Source organism: Physeter macrocephalus, chromosome 4 (assembly GCF_002837175.3).
Source record: "Physeter macrocephalus isolate SW-GA chromosome 4, ASM283717v5, whole genome shotgun sequence".
Classification (NCBI taxonomy): Eukaryota; Metazoa; Chordata; class Mammalia; order Artiodactyla; family Physeteridae; genus Physeter; species Physeter macrocephalus.
Genome location: NC_041217.1, coordinates 77,061,116 through 77,080,100, shown reverse-complemented (window position 1 = coordinate 77,080,100; position 18,985 = coordinate 77,061,116). Strand labels below are relative to the sequence as shown.

Genomic DNA, 18,985 nt, shown 5'->3' with positions numbered 1-18,985 from the left:
ATTGATTGAAAAATTCAGTATAGTTAAGATGTCAATTCTCCCTAAGTAGATATAAAGATTAAATGTAATCCGTATTAAAATCCCAGCAGAATTCTTTGCAAATATAGAAAAGATAATTCTAAAGTTCATATGGAAATGTGAAGAAACTGAAGTATCTAAAACAATTTTGAAACACAAGAACACAGTTGGAAGACACATTACACATTAAGATATATCATAAATCTACAGTAAAGAAGACGGTGGTATTGGTGAAAGGATAGACACAAAGATCAGTGGAACAGAATAGACTCCAGAAATAAACCTTCAAAAATTCAGTCTATTGATTTTTAATGATGATACACAGGCAATTCAATGGAGAAAGGACAGTCTTTTGCACAAATGATCCTGGAAAAATTAGACATCCATATGCAAAGAAAAAGTGAACCTTGACTTATATCTCACACCACATAGAAAATGAATAATAGACCTCAGTGTAAGATGTACAACTATAAAACTCTTGGAAGAAATTATAGGAGAAAATTTTCGTGACTTTGGGTGGGGCAAAAATTTCTTAATACAAAACCAAAAGCATAATACATAGAAGAACAAATTTATAAATTAGACTTTGTTGAAACTTAAAACTTTTTCTCCTCAAAAGACATTAAGAGAATGAAAAGATAAGTCATGGGCTGGGAGAAAAGTTTACTAATCATACATCTGACAAAGAATGTTTACCTAGAATATATAAAGAACTCTTAAAACTTGAAAAAAAATACAATTTAAAAAAAGGGGGCAAAAGATTTGAACAGACACTTCACCAGAGGAGATATAAGGATGGCAAAAAACACATGATGAACCCATTAGTCATTATGAAATGAAAATGAAAACCAAATGGGAAACTCTTGCACACCTATTAGAATGGCTAAAATAAAAAAATAATGACAATACCCAGTGCTGGTAAGGATCTATAGCAACTGGAACTCTCCTACATTGCTTGTAAGAATGCAAAATGGAATAATCATCCTGGAAAACATGTTGATAGTTTCTAATAAAGTTAAACAAATACCTATGTAACCCAGCAATCCTACTTCTATGTATTTAGTCTAGAGAAATGAAAACACATGTCCACACAAAAACTTGTACATGAAGGTTCGTAGCAGTACTATTCATAACTGTCAAAAACTGAAAACAACCCAAAATCGCCTTCAACAGATGAACAGATAAACAACTGTTGTGTATTCATACAATGGAGTGCTACTCATCAGTAAAAAGGAATAAGCTATTAATACACAAACAACATGGATGAATCTGAAATGCGTCATGCTAAGTGGAAGAAGCCAGTCTCAAAATGTAACATAATGTATATTTCCACTTATATGACATTTGGGAAAAGATAAAACAGTAGTAATGGCAAACAGATCAGTGGTTTCTGGGGATTAGGGGTGGGTTGAGAGACTGATTAAAGAGTGTTAGAATTGTTCTTTTTCTTGCTTGTGGTGGTGGTTAGAAGGATATCTGCATTATTAAAACTCATAAAGCAGTAAACCAAAAAAAAAAAGAGTGAATTTGCTGTGTGTAAACTTTAAAATAATTAATAGATAAATAAGTTGAGATATATTAGTGAAACAGAGCAGGACCCTATGGTCCTTGCCCCACCCCCTGTCCTCAGCCTGCCTTTTGTCTGTGGAAAATATTTAGCCAAAGAATAGGTTTGATCAGAGAAGTGAGGAAATGCAGAAACAAAGGAAAACAGTCAAAGGAGACCAAATAATAATAGTTTAATCATTAAGCATAGTCAAGGACCTTTAGTTCCTCCTTAAGGGCTATAGATAATATTCTGAGCCATGTCCTGTGAGCTGTTTTGCAGATACTGAAGCCCCCACCAGATGGAGGAGGATGACTACATGATGACCAAATTGAAGCCATGACATAAGCTGCCACAGTTCCGAGAACTGGCCTCAAAGAAATGGGAACAAACCCTGGAACTGAAGATCAACTATACTTAAAACAACCAAGATGATGACAATCAGATCACCATATTACTGGTTTCAAGATGACTGTCAGAGCTGACTGTACTGTTCTGCTCTCCCCCTCTGCCTATACAGCCCTGAAACTCCCCTTTAAAAGCCCCTTCCCCTGAGCAGCAGTTGGGAGTTGGTTCTCAGACAGGAGTCCACCCTCTCTCCCAGTTTCTGGCCTCGGAAATAAAGCAAACTTTCCTTCCTACCAACACTTGTCTCTCGAGAATTGGCTTTTGAGCAGTGAGCAGTCGGACGTGGGTTTGGTAACGTTAGAGGTTGGATTCATCATCTTGGCTCAAACTGAAAGTCCACATAGCCTACAATTTTATGGCTGGTAGTGCAATAAAATAAGATAGTTGCTATTTATCCTCCCTGGCCCCATATATGCCAGTATATTTTAATGGTTATCTATGGTTCTGTTAGGCATTACTGACTCATTCTTACTCTGAAAACACATTTATTTTACCTTTTAAGCCGTTTACTAAAGGTCACAGTAACATGCAGTAATATTTTTTATAAGAGGAAATTTTAAAAATCTAGAAGAATCAACTGAATAACTATTTGTACTAAAAAGACAGTTCAATAAAGGGGCAGAATATAAGATCAACATACACAAATTGATGTTTTTTTCCTATATATCAATTTAAAAAGTAAGAGAATAAAAGATCCCATTAACAATAGCAGGAAAGGGGGCTTCCCTTGTGGCACAGTGGTTAAGAATCCTCCTGCCAATGCAGGGGACACGGGTTCGAGCCCTGGTCCAGGAAGATCCCACATGCTACGGAGCAACTAAGCCTGTGTGCCACAACTACTGAGCCTGCGCTCTAGACCCTTCGAGCCACAACTACTGAGCCCGCATGCCACAACTACTGAGGCCCATGTGCCTAGAGCCCATGCTCTGCAAAAAGGGAAGCCACCACAATGAGAAGCCCGCACACCGCAATGAAGAGTAGCCCCCACTTGCCGAGAGTAGAAAAAGCCCATGCGCAGCCACAACTACTGAGGCCCATGTGCCTAGAGCCCATGCTCTGCAAAAAGGGAAGCCACCACAATGAGAAGCCCGCACACCGCAACGAAGAGTAGCACCCACTTGCCACAAGTAGAAAAAGCCCATGCACAGCAATGAAAACCCAACACAGCCAGGGAAAAAAAAAAAAGATTCCCTGGAATTCCCTGGCGGTCCAGTGGTTAGGACTCCACACTCTCACTGCTGAGGGCCTGGGTTTGATCCCTGGCTGGGGAACTAAAATCCCACAAGCCATGCGGTACAGCCAAAAACGAAAAAAAAATGAGTCCCTATCTTTGCAGGTGCAATGGAAAAAGTAGCAGCTCAAATAAAAATTATAAAAACAAACAAACAAAAACACCAGAAAAACAATAGCAGGAGAAACTAAACATTTCCTAAGAATAAACAAAAAGTAATAGCAAGACCTATTTGAAGAAAATAATAAAACTTGACTAAAAGACATAGAATATGACTTCAATAAATATCTTGTTCCCAGATAGGGAATCTTAGTATTGTACAAATTATTAAGTTTGCCAGTCTCCCAACATTAGTTGGTAATGTCAAGGCAATCCAATCAAAATTTCAGTTGAATTTTTATGGACCTTGATGAGTTGATTCTCAAATTTATATTGAATACTGGAAAAGAAAATGTGTTAATAAAAATAAAAAAGACAAACATTGAAAAGAAATATTTAAAAACAAAGTAGCAGTATAGTGATTGAAACAGTGTGGTATAGTTGTGTAAAAAGATAGCCTCGTGTACATAAAGGAATTTAGTTTGTAATAAAGATGCTACTTTTAATCATTGTAAAAAAGGATGGATTATCAATAAATAATGTTTGTTATCTATTTGGGGAAAAAGGTAAAGTTAAGTCCTGACTGTGCATTGTATCAAATTCCAGAGATAGATATAAAAAAAAAAACTAGAGAACTACTAGGAGAAAATATAAGAAAATATTTGTATAATCTGGGAGAAAAGGAAGGCATTTATAATAAGTAAGAGTCTAAAATCCAAGAACAGTGAAGAAGTCTTACACATGCAAATTCAAAACTTCTGTATATAAATAATAATAAATAAGGGGGGCTTCCCTGGTGGAGCAGTGGTTGAGAGTCTGCCTGCCGATGCAGGGGACGCGGGTTCGAGCCCTGGTCTGGGAGGATCCCACATGCCGCGGAGCAACTGGGCCCGTGAGCCACAACTACTGAGCCTGCGCATCTGGAGCCTGTGCTCTGCAACAAGAGAGGCCGCGATAGTGAGAGGCCCGCGCATCGCGATGAAGAGTGGCCCCCACTTGCGGCAACTGGAGAAGGCCCTTGCACAGAAACGAAGACCCAACACAGCCAAAAATAAATAAATAATAATTTACAAAAATAATAATAATAAATAAGGAATTCAACAAAATATTAAAATTCAAAATGCGTGAAGAGCTTCACACAACTATTAAAAAAAGGCAAGACAATAGAAAAATAAGCAAATGATATGAACAGTCCATTCAAATAGAAGGAACTAAAGACGGCCAATTAGTTTATAAAATGATCTTCAATCAGACGTGTAACCAAAGAAATTTTAGGTAATATTATATCTGTTTTCCTCATCAGATTGGAAAACAAAACAAAAACATTGGTCATATTCAGAATTGGAAAAGTGATGGAAGTGGGCATGCTCATCTATTGTGGGTGGAAGATAAACTGATTAAGCCTTCATGTGGAACAAGTTTGTCAAAACTGTGAGTTCCTTTTACCACCAATTCCCTTCCAGGATTTCCTGCAGAAATAGTTACACATGTGTATAAACAAAGATGTTTATTGTAGCATTGTTTGGGGTATAGCTTAGGTGCTGGAGCCAGACTATGTGGACTCTACCACTAACTACTTTTCTGACCTGAGGCAACTTAATATTTTTGTGGCTCAGTTTTCTCATCTGTAAAGTGAGGAATAGAATATAACCTACCCTGTACATTGTTGTGAGGAAGAGAGAAAATAATATACATGTAAAGTGCTCAGCACATGGCCTGGCACATCAAGTTCAAGTATCAGGTGGCATTAATAGTGAAAAATTTGAAATAACTTCATAAATGTTCATCAAGATGGGCAAGGACTCTATTATGGGACACCATACTGTAGACTAATACAGCTGTCCCCCACCTTTTTGGCACCAGGGACTGGTTTCGTGGAAGACAGCTTTTCCACGGATGGGGGGGATGGGTCAGGCGATAATGGGAGCTATGGGGAGTGATCCGCAGAGGCAGATGAAGCTTTGCTCTCTTGCCCGCCTCTCACCTCCTGCTGTGCGGCCCGGTTCCTAACAGGCTGTGGACTGCTACCAGTCAGCGGCTGGGGGGTTGGGGACCCCTGGACTAATATATACATATATTTTTTTTAAGTATATTTTTAAGAATTTATTTTGAATGAGACGAATTTATTGTACTGACATGGAAAGATTAGCAAAGAGTTTAACCAGCACAGCCCCTGTTTGGTTTCTATAGCTCTCATGGCAAAGGGTAGGAACAATCTAAGCGAGCACATTTAAAGCTTTAGCTCATATAGAGTACATCACATCCACTTGCATTCCATTGACCAAAGCAAATCATATGGACCCTGCCTATTGGGAGGCACTGAAGTCTATTAGCTAAGGGCTGGATGTACAATCATCTTATAGAGGAGAAAGTGAATAGTTGGGAACAGTAATACAATCTATCAAAGCCGGCTATCCATGACCCCATGACCCCACCATTGAGTAGACATCCCATACTCTGTGTGTGAGTCTGTGTTTTCTATTTACCTTCAGAATCCGTATCTATGGGCCACACATATGAGAAAAACACTATGGAACATTTGCCTGTGGATTCCCCGAGCAAATGAGGTTACAATGGGACCTCAACAATGAGAGATAATTCCTGATTTCTTGTGTCTCCACTGTAAGAGGTAGATACTTAGGTGATCACCAGGCTCATTCCCAATTTAACTTTTTTGTTCCTTCACAATATCCTGGACATTCAAATTTGTGTTTAGTTCCTTGTAAAAAATTATTTTATTTAATTTTAACAACACCATTATAGGGTAGCTATTTTATCCTCATAATAAATTACTGTGTATCATAGGCCTTCCAGAAGCACTCTCTTATTCTTAAAACTCTTTGATTATGAATATTTATTGTACATGCCAATTTTGAGTAGTTTGAAGGGATGGAGTTGGGAGAACTCCCTTGCATCAGTGTTATAACAGTGTCTCAGGAATACATGTCTGCAACAGGTGTGCTCATTTTTCAAACCTAAGACCCAGTTTTGTGGGGTTAAGGCATGAGATGGCTTTGGGCTCTTGTCAACCACAGCAGAAGGGGGTTCTTAAGATTGTAGCCTCTTTCATCCTAGTGCAGTCACTAGGCCACTGATATAGGGCACTGACGTAATCCTAACCTGAGCCCAAAGGTCTATGTCCATGTACTCAAGAAGAAGTCTGTACAAATTTTCACCCATGGTCACAATATTTATTCAAGCTCCATATCTGACTCACTAGATGCTGCCAGCTAGTGTCCTGCTGTGACCCAACAGAGCAAGGACATAACAGACAACAAACACAACTTGTTCACTAACCTGTGCTCGATCATGCATGTTTTGGTAGGGTTGGCATATGCCAAAGCCCATCACTGACATGACTTGGATACCATTAATCTTATCAGTTTGCCATTGGCAGAGGGTGTACCTTCTCTGTGGTGTAATCAAAGAATTAATATGAACACCATGCTTATATAACCTGAGCAATGAATGAAACAGGACTTGGGGTTATACTTTATTCTGGAAGTTAACACTGACTCACTAGAAAACATTGGACAAGTTGCCTAAACTCACTGCACCTTCGTTTATCCATTTGTGAAATATCCTCTCTGTACCTCAAGGTTATAACAATCATAGGTCCTGGATTTTAGAATTGTTCTACAGATACCTCATTCAAACATTCAGCAATACTTATTATGTGCCAGGTAATCTCCTAGGTACAGCTGAATTTTCAACATATCTAAAAGTGAAATCATTATCTTCTCTTCCTCAACCCAGCTTTTATCTCCTATATTCTCTGTCTCAGTGGTGGCATCAACATCCATCCAGTCACCTGAGGCAGAAACCCCTGGGTTTCTCAGTGTCTCAGTGTTTCTCTTTCCCTCAGCCCTACCTCGGTCCTCTCAAGTGTACCCTCAACAATTAAAAGAATCTATTACTCCCTTGCTAACCCTGCCTCAGTGTTTTCACCCTTGTGGTCTCTCTGCCTTGAACACGCTCCTTCCTGATTTCACATAGCTGGCTTCTCATCATTCAGATCTTAGCTCAAATGTCATTTTGTTAGTGACATGTTCTTCAACCCATCCAATACAGAGTTGCTCCCTAGCCCTGCTCTTAATCTATTACCCTTTTTTTTTTTTACCACCTATTAGCACTAATACTACTTGATAACTCACTTGTACACCGCCTCCCCACCGCCACCACCATTTTTTCTGTCTCCAACACAGGATCTAAGCTCTGTAAGTGCAGGGACATTTTCTGACTTGTTCACCTCCATTCCAGACACTGGGGATGTGGCTAGCATAACCACTATTTATTGTATTCATCCGGAAAAATCCAACATAGTAAAATCCAATTCTCTAACCATTCCTCACTTTCACCCAGCACACACTATGCGGACTGGTCTCGCGACCATAAACCTCAGGTGTCCCTTGCTGCTGTTTGGCACTTTTCTCCAGTCAATTCACTCTCCCACTTCCCCAGACAATTATTTCACACATTTCCCTCCTCAAACCTCTAACCCCACTCCCCCTCCTCAAGTTCATCTGATGACTTTGTTTCTTACTTCACATAAACAACAAAAACAGAAGAGATCTTCCACGTGCTCTCCCCACCACTTCTGTATATATACTGTGCCTCTGTGTGTTCCAATGCGTGGACTGTCCATGCTCCTATCTGGACCAACCCCTCCACTCGTGCATTGGGTCCCACCCCATCTCACTCAAGGACATCACTCCTGCAGCATCAGTTTTTCTCTCGATTGTTTTTCCCTGAGCTTTCAGTATGCTCTAATGTCGCCCATCTGCAAAACAACCCTCCCCTTGACCCTATTTCCCCTTTCAGTTATTGCTCCCAGTTTTCTGCTCCCTTTTACAGCAAAACTCTTTGAAAGAGGCATGAGACATTTTGTCTCCACTTCCTTTCCTCCTATTCCATTTTAAAAACCCACTTCTGTATACAGAAATCATTCTTATCATGGTCAACAATGACTACCATATTGCCCAATCCGGTGGTTATTTCTCTATCCTACCTTTACTCCACCTCTTAGCTGCATTTGACACAATCACTCATTTCTTAAAGCGCCTCATTTGGCTCAGGGACACCACGTTCTTAGTTCTCGTACTACGTCACAGGCTGTTCTTCTTAGCCTCTTCTGCTGGTTCCGCCTCATCTTCTCGACTTCTAAATATTAGTTGTCCAAGGCTTAGTCTCTTTTATAGTTTCAGTCATCTCTTAGGGGGACCCGTCTAGTATCAAGGCTTAAGTTCTATCTTAAAATGAGGACTTCCATATTTATACATTCAGTTCCAATTTCTCCCCTGAATTCCAGACTAATCTGATTATCTATTGCAAAACAACCCTCCCCTTGACCCTATTTCCCCTTTCAGTTATTGCTCCCAGTTTTCTGCTCCCTTTTACAGCAAAACTCTTTGAAAGAGGCATGAGACATTTTGTCTCCACTTCCTTTCCTCCTATTCCATTTTAAAAACCCACTTCTGTATACAGAAATCATTCTTATCATGGTCAACAATGACTACCATATTGCCCAATCCGGTGGTTATTTCTCTATCCTACCTTTACTCCACCTCTTAGCTGCATTTGACACAATCACTCATTTCTTAAAGCGCCTCATTTGGCTCAGGGACACCACGTTCTTAGTTCTCGTACTACGTCACAGGCTGTTCTTCTTAGCCTCTTCTGCTGGTTCCGCCTCATCTTCTCGACTTCTAAATATTAGTTGTCCAAGGCTTAGTCTCTTTTATAGTTTCAGTCATCTCTTAGGGGGACCCGTCTAGTATCAAGGCTTAAGTTCTATCTTAAAATGAGGACTTCCATATTTATACATTCAGTTCCAATTTCTCCCCTGAATTCCAGACTAATCTGATTATCTATTCAAAATCTATACTTGGATATCTAGTAACCATTTCATGCTACTCCGTCCAAAAATGAATTCTTCATGTTCTTCAAACCTCCTCATTCTCAGTCTTCTCCCCTCCATAAATGGAAACTCCATTCTACCATTTTCTTAGTCCAAATCCCTGAAATCACTCTTTATTCCTCTACTTCTCTCAGATACTTTGTCAGTGTATTTTTTTTTAACTTTAAAAAATTATTTATTTATTTATCTTTGGCTGCCTTGGGTCTTTGTTGCTGCACGTGGGCTTTCTCTAGTTGCGGCGAGTGGGGTCTACTCTTCCTTGCGGTGCGCGGGCTTCTCACTGTGGTGGCTTCTCTTGTTGCGGAGCACGGGATCTAGGTGCGCAGGCTTCAGTAGTTGTGGCACGCAGGCTCGGTAGTTGTGGCTCATGGGCTCTAGAGTGCAGGCTCAGTAGTTGTAGCTAGCGGGCTCTAGAGCGCAGGCTCAGCAGTTGTGGCACGCAGGCTTAGCAGCTCCTTGGCATGTGGGATCTTCCTGGACCAGGGCTCGAACCTGTGTTCCCTGAATTGGCAGGTGGATTCTTAACCACTGCGCCACCAGGGAAGTCCCTGAATCAGTGTATTTTATAGGCTCTACCTTTTAAAAATATCTAGTATGTTACCACCTCTCACCACTCCACTGCCACCACAGTGACCCAACAACTATCATCTCTTGCCCAGACACCTGCAACAGTCTCCTAACTGGTCTCCCTGCTTCCACTCTGCTCTCTTCTATAGACTTTTCCTACAGCATTCAGAGTGGACTTATAGGCATCATCTCAACTAGCTGACTTGGAGTCTCTCAGTTACCTTTATACAGTTACCGAGCTGTGCTTTAGATGCCAGACTAAATATACCAACAGAACACTTAGCTTATAGCTAGTATCCTATCTCTGGTATTATACAAAAACAAATGTACTTTAAGTTAAAAATAATGAACACCCTTTGTTTGAGCTGCAGGTGGTTGATATTGCTGCTTTAGTGGATAAGTCTACCCACAGAGCCTAGAGGGGAAGAAATAAGTCAAACACAGAGACCAGGATGCAAACGCCACTCAGGAACAGCCACATAGGACAGAAGCCCCTCCAGAGAAGCCAGCAAAGGGCACCAGTCTATGTTAAGGTTTTGAGAAAATACCCAGGTAGGACATCAGTGTAGCCCCATTAAGTGACTTTCTCTTTCACCTTAATGTTGATCACTACTTGATTTTATTTGCTTATTACTTGTCTCCTCCTTTTGAAATATAAGCTTAAACTATAAACTTAATATAAGTATAATTTACTTAAATGTTCTACAGATGAGATCAGTGGCCTCCATCTTCAGTGCCAAAAGAGTGCTTGGCACATAGTAGATGTTCAATCAGTATTTACAGAATGACTCAAGACACAAAGCTAGCTTCACAAACAGTGCTTTGAGTTTTTATGAATAAACCAACCTGAAGACATCTCCTTTGTAGCTAAGTTCCCCCCTTTATTTAAAGGGGGTGAAAATGTGGGGAGTGCAACTTTAATCTGTGTTTACTGAAGGTGGAAGCACCAAGATGAACCTAAATGGGAATTCAGTATTCTTAAGACATTACCCAGAGAATAACATGGTTCCTGTTTCAGCTTTGTCAATTACCATTCCAAGTCACAGTTTCTTCAACTGTGATGTAGGAACAATTATGGTACCCATTTATAGGGTTATCGGGAGGATGAAATGAGACAGCAACTCTAACGCATCAATAAATGCAGGTATTTGGTTGTTATCATAATATTTGTATTAGTGGTACACGACTAATCATAAATCACTACATCTTAAATCCACTTAAAGTTTATGTTGAGTCATGGTGACTCACAATCTAACAAATAGCTTCAATTTGCTCCCCATAATTCACTTAAGAAACCCATTGTGGCAACGACATCTTTCATGATTTTAATTTTCTACCATTCAGAAGTTCCAGCCTGCAGACAACAGGGAGTAAGTAAGAGGATTTCAGGGCCCAAGCCAGTTTATTACTCGTGTAAACTGAACTTTACAATCTTGCTGTGAATTGCTGAGGGGCAGAGACGATGTCTTATTGAATGCTATAACCCCAGAGCCTAGCAGAGCACCTGGCACATGACAATGTTGATTAAATAATAAGTGAGTGACGAGCGTTTCAGGTCATCAGTCGCCTAGAGAGGGCATGAGCACAGCCAGAGGCACAGGTGTGAGAATCGAGCGGCCCCACGCGCACCCGGCTGCAAGCGCTCCTCAACGGCGGGTAGGATACCCGGAATTCATTTTTGGACGGAGTAGCATGAAATGGTTACTAGATATCCAAGTATAGATTTTGAATAGATAATCAGATTAGTCTGGAATTCAGGGGAGAAATTGGAACTGAATGTATAAATATGGAGTACCTTCCGGCACCCTCCGCGCCCAGACCTCAGCGCAGGACGCGCCCTCTGGCGGCGGCGGCGCCCGGGGGTTAGGCCGCGAACGTCGGGAAGGAAGCGCGCGGGGCGGCGTAGGGCGGAGCCTCGCCGTGGCTGGATGGAGGTTGAGGGCGCTGCGACCGCCGAGGGCGACTTGCCCGGCTTTCTACAGATTCTTCAGAGCGAGAGCCGAGTTGAGGCGGCGCGGGTGCGGGAGCAAGACTTGCGGCAGTGGGGCCTGACAGGTCAGTGGCCACGGGGGAACTTCCGGCTACGCCGCCCGACTCTTCGGGACTCTCCTCTCCCGGCCCGGGACCCGGCGCCAGGAACGGTCCGGCGGCGCCGCGGGTGGATAGTCTTGTGGGTTTTTAACCTGCGGACAACAGGGCCTTCCCTACTCGCCCCTGCGGTGGGGCTGGGCGGAGAGGAGCCCCGCCTGGGGCCAGGTAGCCGTTACCCCGCCTGCGCAGCTCGCAGGGCCCGCGGACGCGGGAGGAATGTGTTTCCCGGCAGGGAAGCGAGGCCCGCCCGCAGCCCCGGCCACGCGGCAGTCTGGCCCTGGGAAGGGGGAACTTGGTGAGGCCCCTGTCCGGAAGGTAGGACCGTCCTCTCTGAAGAAGCGGAGGGCGTCCTGGCGCCCCAGGGGTGTGGGTTTAAAATTTCTGTTCCGGTGGGTTTGGAGGCCTGGCTTGGAGGGTTTAACTGGTAGCTTGTGTAAAACTATCAGAACTCTTCTCCAGGCTTCACTTTTCTTCTTCGTTTACCGTGCGCGCGCAGTTCTTTGATAATACTCCACTGGTTAATTCTCCCTCAACGCTATAATTTGAAATATGCAGCTAAGCAAAGTTCATAAACTCATTACTGCATGTAGCTATTTTATTTATAGTAGCCTTTCCCTAGAAACTTCGAAGCGCGAAAACTTGCATCCCCCTGAGGTCTGCAGGCAGGGGGGCAGACCGCACCTCTGGATGGAGGTCATAGGATGGAGAGACCCAGGTCCTATTTCCTGGCCTGCTCTTGACTCACCACCTAACCTCTCCCATACTCGTTTTATTTATAAAATGGGGAACGCAGTGCTGTGCCTTAACTGTCTTACTCTTGGATCAATAATAATGATACAGTCGTTAACTCATTATTTATTGAGTGCTACTGAGAGCCACATGCTACAAGATGTTAGGTGCAGAGATGAGGATACAAATGTGGGCCCTGCTTTCCTAGAGTTTGTAGACTGGAGTCTGTGAGTGATTTCAAAAATATAAACAAGTATTTATTGAACTCATACTGTGTGCCAAATACGAAGGAAGTGTGAGGTTTTGTTATGAATGAAACAAAAGGGGCAGTTCTATGTCCAACTTAGAAGAGGGATGGGAAGAGATAAATGGATAGGATACAGACATGGAAGAGAAAGAACTCTCCCTTCTTGAGGCTCTGAGTCTATGAAAATGCTGTCTCTGTGTCTGTAAGGAGTATGTATCCAACTTAAATATGAATTTACAGACTGATGCTTTTAAGTTTGGTGTAAAGTTTATATGTTTATAGAGCCAAAGTTTAAACGTGATTATTTGTGTATTTGCCTATTTCCTTGCCTCTGTTTTTGGGTATGATACTGTGTGTGAGAGAAGGCTAGTTCTAATGTGCACATTGATACTGGACTGTCAGTAATACACTTGGAGAAATATACACACGGACCAGTGCTGTTACTGTAGTGAAATTGAGAAGATAGGTAAGAGGTTGCAAGTTTGCCTGGATGAATTAGAGTGAGTGAATGAAGAAGTAAATAGACAAATGTGGAAGCTTGGTGGTGGGCATGGATAAGTGGATAGTGGGGGGAAAGAAAAAATTAGAAGATAGGTATACTCAGAGGAATAACCATTTAATCTTATAACTTGAAATTCCTATTTCTATTTGCTAGAATAAATTGATATTCTTAGACACTATTCTTTGTGAGTTGGTTAAACATGGTTACTGATTTTTTTTCCTTCTGATTGACAGAAGTAGTACATGTTCTCTGTAAATCATTTAGGGTAATATTTTATGCATAAAGAAAAAACAGTAATATACATAATCCTATATTGTTAACATCTTATTATCTATCCTGCCAGTCCTTGGTCTGTGCATACATATGTGTGTATGTAATTTCTTTTTTTCTTTCTTTTCCAGAGTGGAGCAGGGACTGAGGGAGAAGTGCAAAAATGGGGTTTCATGTACATACTTTTTGGAAACCATAATTTTTTTCCTTATTATCATTTAGTCTTCTTCGATATCATGTTTATTAGGTACAGACTATTTCAGTGTATGGATGTGCTGTAATTTAGCCAGCCACTCTATTTAGGTATTTAGGTTCTTTTTTTGCTATTTTAAATAATACTAAAAAATATCCTTGGAACCAAATATTTCGTATTGCTATGAATTTTTTTTAAATTGGGGTATAGTAGTTTTCCAATGTTGTGTTAGTTTCTACTGTACAGCAAAGTGGAGTTCCCTGTGATATACAGCAGGTTCTCATTAGTTATCTGTTTTATACATATTAGTATATATATGTTAATCCCAACCTCCCAATTCATCCAGCCCCCCGTTTCCCTCCTTGGTGTCCATACGTTTGTTCCCTAATCTGTGTCTCTGTTTCTGCCTTGCAAACTGGTTCATCTGTACCATTTTTCTAGATTCCACAAATATGCATTAATGTATGATATTTGTTTTTCTCTTTCTTACTTCACTCTGTATGACAGTGTCTAGGTCCATCCACATCTCCACAAATGAACCAATTTCGTTCCTTTTTATGACTAAATAATATTCCATTGTGTATATGTACCACATCTTCTTTATCCATTCGTCTGTTGATGGACATTTAGGTTGCTTCCATGACTTGTAAATAGTGCTGCAATTAACATTGGGGTGCATGTGTCTTTTTGAATTATGGCTTTCTCAGGGTATATGCCCAGTAATGGGATTGCTGGGTCATATGATAATTCTTTTTTTTTTTGGTTTCCAAGATTCTTTTTTTTTTTTTGAGCGTGTATCATTATCTTTATTTATTTATTTTATTTTATTTTTTTTCCATATCTCTTCCCTCTTGCGTCTCCCTCCCTCCCACCCTCCCTATCCCACCCCTCTCATGGTCACAAAGCACAGAGGTGATCTCCCTGTGCTATGCGGCAGCTTCCCACTAGCTATCTAATTTACATTTGGTAGTGCATATATGTCCCTGCCACTCTCTCACTTCGTCACAGCTTACCCTTCCCCCTCCCCATGTCCTCAAGTCCATGCTCTAGTAGGTCTGTGTTTTATTCCTGTCCTACCACTAATCTCTTCATGACATTTTTTTTTCTTAGATTCCATATATATGTGTTAGCATATGGTATTTGTTTTTCTCTTTGATTTACTTCACTCTGTATGACAGACTCCAGGTCTATCTACCTCATTACAAATAACTCAGTTTCATTTCTTTTTATGGCTGAGTAATATTCCATTGTATATATGTGCCACATCTTCTTTATCCATTCATCTGTTGATGGACACTTAGGTTGCTTCCATGTCCTGGCTATTGTAAATAGAGCTGCAATGAACATTTTGGTACATGACTCTTTTTGAATTATGGTTTTCTCAGGGTATATGCCCAGTAGTGGGATTGTGGGGTCGTATGGTAGTTCTATTTGTAGTTTTTTAAGGAACCTCCATACTGTTCTCCATAGTGGCTGTATCAATTTACATTCCCACCAGCAGTGCAAGAGGGTTCCCTTTTCTCCACACCCTCTCCAGCATTTATTGTTTGTAGATTTTCTGATGATGCCCATTCTAACCGGTGTAAGGTGATGCCTCATTGTAGTTTTGATTTGCCTTTCTCTAATAATTAGTGATGTTGAGCATGTTTTCATGTACCTCTTGGCCATCTGTATGTCTTCTTTGCAGAAATGTCTATTCAGGTCTTCGGCTCATTTTTTCATTGGGTTATTTGTTTTTTTGATATTGAGCTGCATGAGCTGCTTGTATATTTTGGAGATTAATACTTTGTCTGTTGATTCATTTGCAAATGTTTTCTCCCATTCTGAGGGTTATCATTTTTTGTTTATGGTTTCCTTTGCTATACAAAAGCTTTTAAGTTTCATTAGATCCCATTTGTTTACTTTTGTCTTTATTTCCATTACTGTAGTAGGTGGGTCAAAAAAGACCTTGCTGTGATTCACATCCAAGAGTGTTCTTCCTATGTTTTCCTTTAAGAGTTTTGTAGTGTCCGGTCTTACATTTAGGTCTTTAATCCATTTGGAGTTTATTTTATTTTATTGATTCATTCATTCATTAATTCATTCATTCGTGGCTGTGCTGGGTCTCCATTGCTGCGCACGGGCTTTCTTTAGTTGCGGCGAGCAGGGGCTACACCTCGTTGCAATGTGCAGGCTTCTCATTGCGGTGGCTTCTCTTGTTGCAGAGCACAGGCTCTAGGCGCACAGGCTTCAGTAGTTGTGGCATGTGGACTCAGTAGTTGTGGCTTGCAGGCTTTAGAGCGCAGGCTCAGTAGTTGTGGCACACGTGCTTAGCTGCTCTGTGGCATGTGGGATTTTCCCCAACCAGGGCTTGAACCTGTGTCCCTGTATTGGCAGGTGGATTTTTTTTTTTTTTTTTTCAGTACGTGGGTCTCTCACTGTTGTGGCCTCTCCTGTTGCGGAGCACAGGCTCCAGACGCGCAGGCTTAGCGGCCATGGCTCACGGGCCCAGGTGCTCCGCAGCATGTGGGATCTTCCTGGACCGGGGCACGACCCTGTGTCCCCTGCATCGGCAGGCGGACTCTCAACCACTGTGCCACCAGGGAAGCCCGGCAAGTGGATTCTTGACCACTGCGCCACCAGGGAAGTCCCACACTGAGTCTTAGTTGTGGCAGGTGGGCTCCTTAGTTGTGGCTTGTGGGCTCCTTCGTTGTGGCAGCCAGGCTCTTTAGTTGTGGCATGCATGTGGAATCTAGTGCCCTGACCAGGGATTGACCCTGGGCCCCCTGCAGTGTGAGCGCAGGGGCTTATCCACTGTGCCACCAGGGAAGTCCCTCAAATTTATTTCTTCCCCAACCCCCAAGCATGCCTTACCGACTCCTAGAGGTTAGAAAGAAAAAGACTACATTTCCGAGACTTGCCTGGAGTTGTGTTGTGCATGTGACTTGACTTCCACCTAGCAGATGACTGTGGAAGATTTGGAAGAGGAAAGTGAGGGAGAAAGGCTGCATTCCCTGAGGGATTTAAATTTTCTACATTTCTCTTGGCTTGACTCTTAATCTCAGTGGGGTTGGGTAGGGTACTGAGCATCCACTTTTCTGGCCTGGATTGCAGCTGAGGCAGTAGGGTCCTGGAGCTGACAGTTGGGGTAATGTCCTCCTGGTTTTTCCCCTCTAGGTAACTTATGTCATTTTTCTCTGGCTGCTTTCAAGATATTTTCTTTGTCTTTAGTTTTTAGGCAGTTAATTATGATGTGTCTTGGTGTATATTTCTTTGGATTTATTCTTTTATTATGTTTGAAGTTCATTCACCTTGAATCTGTAGGTCTTTTGCCAAATGTGGGAAGTTTTCACCCATTTTTGTGAGTACTCTTTTTTAGCCCTGTCCTGTTTCTCATCTCTTTCTAGGATGCCAGTGAATGAATGTAGTTCTTTTGTTAGAGACTTGCAGTTCCCTGAAGCTCTGTTCATTTGTTTTCAGTCTGTTTTCTCTCCATTGTTCAGGTTGAGTAATTTCTATGGTTCTGTCTTACAGTTCACTGATTCTTTCTTCTCTCCATTCTGCTATCAAGTACATTCTCTGAGCTTTTTACTTTGGTTATTGTATTTTTAAATATTTTCTTTTTCTTTGCTGAGACTTTCTATTTCTTTACTGAGGCTTTCTATTTTTTCAGTTGTTTTAAGCATGTTCATGGTTGCTTGTTGAAGCATTTTTATCATTGCTGCTTTAAAATAAGTGTAACATCTGTGTCATCTGGGTGTTGGCATCTGTGGATTATCTTTTTTCATTCAGTTTGAAACCTTCCTCGTTCTTGGTATAATGTATGATCTTTTTTATTGAAACCTGGAAATTTTTGTCTTATGTTTTGAGACTCAGGATCTTATTTAAACCTTCTGTTCAATTGTCTGTTTCATGCTGCTCTGGCAGGGGAAGGGGGGTTGCTGCTTTGTTACTACCAGGTGGAAATAGAAGTCAGGCTCTCCCTCTGAGCTTCTCTTGATATCTGGGGATAGGGAGGGGGTTCCTCCTTACTTCTGGGTGAGAATGAGAGTACTGGCTCCCAACTTGGTCCCCACTGACACTGGTAGGGGTGGTCTCATTACCTCTAGGCAGTGATAAAAATCCTGAGTCTCCACTGGGCCTCCTTTGACACCATTTCTAGGGGTAGTTGGGGAGGGGCCTCATAAGATCTAGTAGGGGTAGAAGTCCAGGCTCACCGTGTGGTCTCCATTGACCTGCATGGGAGGGAGAAGTGGAGTGGGGATGGCCTCATTATTGGTGAGTGGGGATGAAAATCCTGGCTCCCTACCTAGCCCTCTCTGGTACCTTCCTGCTGGGGATGTTGGGGAACTTCATTACAGCCTCTTGAGGGTGGAGGTCTAGGCTCCCACTTGGCCTTTGCTGATGTGGGTGGGCCACGTTTTTTTCCCTATGGTGTTTGGCTTAACTAGTGGTTATTGTCTAAAAGTTTACATTTTCTGTCTCTCTAGGCTGTCCCTTTCCTTTGGCTAGTGGGAGTAGGCTTTTGTGGGCTTTTTTTGTTTTTCTTTCTATGTCCATTGGCATTTCTGGGTGGCCAATTTCTTCACCTCTAAGTCTGGATATATGAGGCAAAAAGAAACCCAGGGAACTCATCACTGTGTTGTTTGCTGGGTCCCGAGGTTACTAACCAGTCTGCCTTCTTCGCCCCACCTTTTCAGAATCATCTTATTATGTTCATTTTCTTTGTAATATTCAGGATTTTTAGTTATATTAGCAAGAGAAATGGGGAAAAGAACATCTCCATCTTCCCAAAAGCAGAAGTCTCCAGATTTCACGTTTTAATCTTCTTTGATTTTCTGAATTTTCTAACGTACAATATGTAGATAGTACCTAGTGCATGGGATCATTATCAGCATTAAATGGAGTAACTTATGTACAGTGTTTACTACTCTCCGTGGTATTTAGTAAGTGCTTAATAAAAATAATTTGTTAATCTTTTTAATGTTCTACAATTATATATTGTTTAGTTTCTTTTTAAATGTCATGAGTTCAAACCAGAGTTTTACTTTGGTTAATAGTTTTTTTTTAACATCTTTATTGGAGTATAACTGTTTTACAATGGTGGGTTAGTTTCTGCTTTACAACAAAGTGAATCAGTTATACATATACATATGTTCCCATATCTCTTCCCTCTTGCATCTCCCTC

At 41.5% G+C, this 18,985-nt stretch overlaps 1 protein-coding gene across 1 annotated transcript in view; it reads left to right on the top strand.

The window, feature by feature from the left end:
- The first annotated feature begins 11,683 nt into the window (after nucleotides 1-11,683).
- CHD1L (chromodomain helicase DNA binding protein 1 like) overlaps nucleotides 11,684-18,985 on the top strand; it is a 58,988-nt gene continuing 51,686 nt past the window's right edge. The window contains exon 1 of the mRNA XM_007119457.3: nucleotides 11,684-11,841. Coding sequence (XP_007119519.1) covers nucleotides 11,715-11,841 — 127 coding nt within the window. The 5' untranslated portion in view covers nucleotides 11,684-11,714. The remainder of the gene's footprint in view (nucleotides 11,842-18,985) is intronic.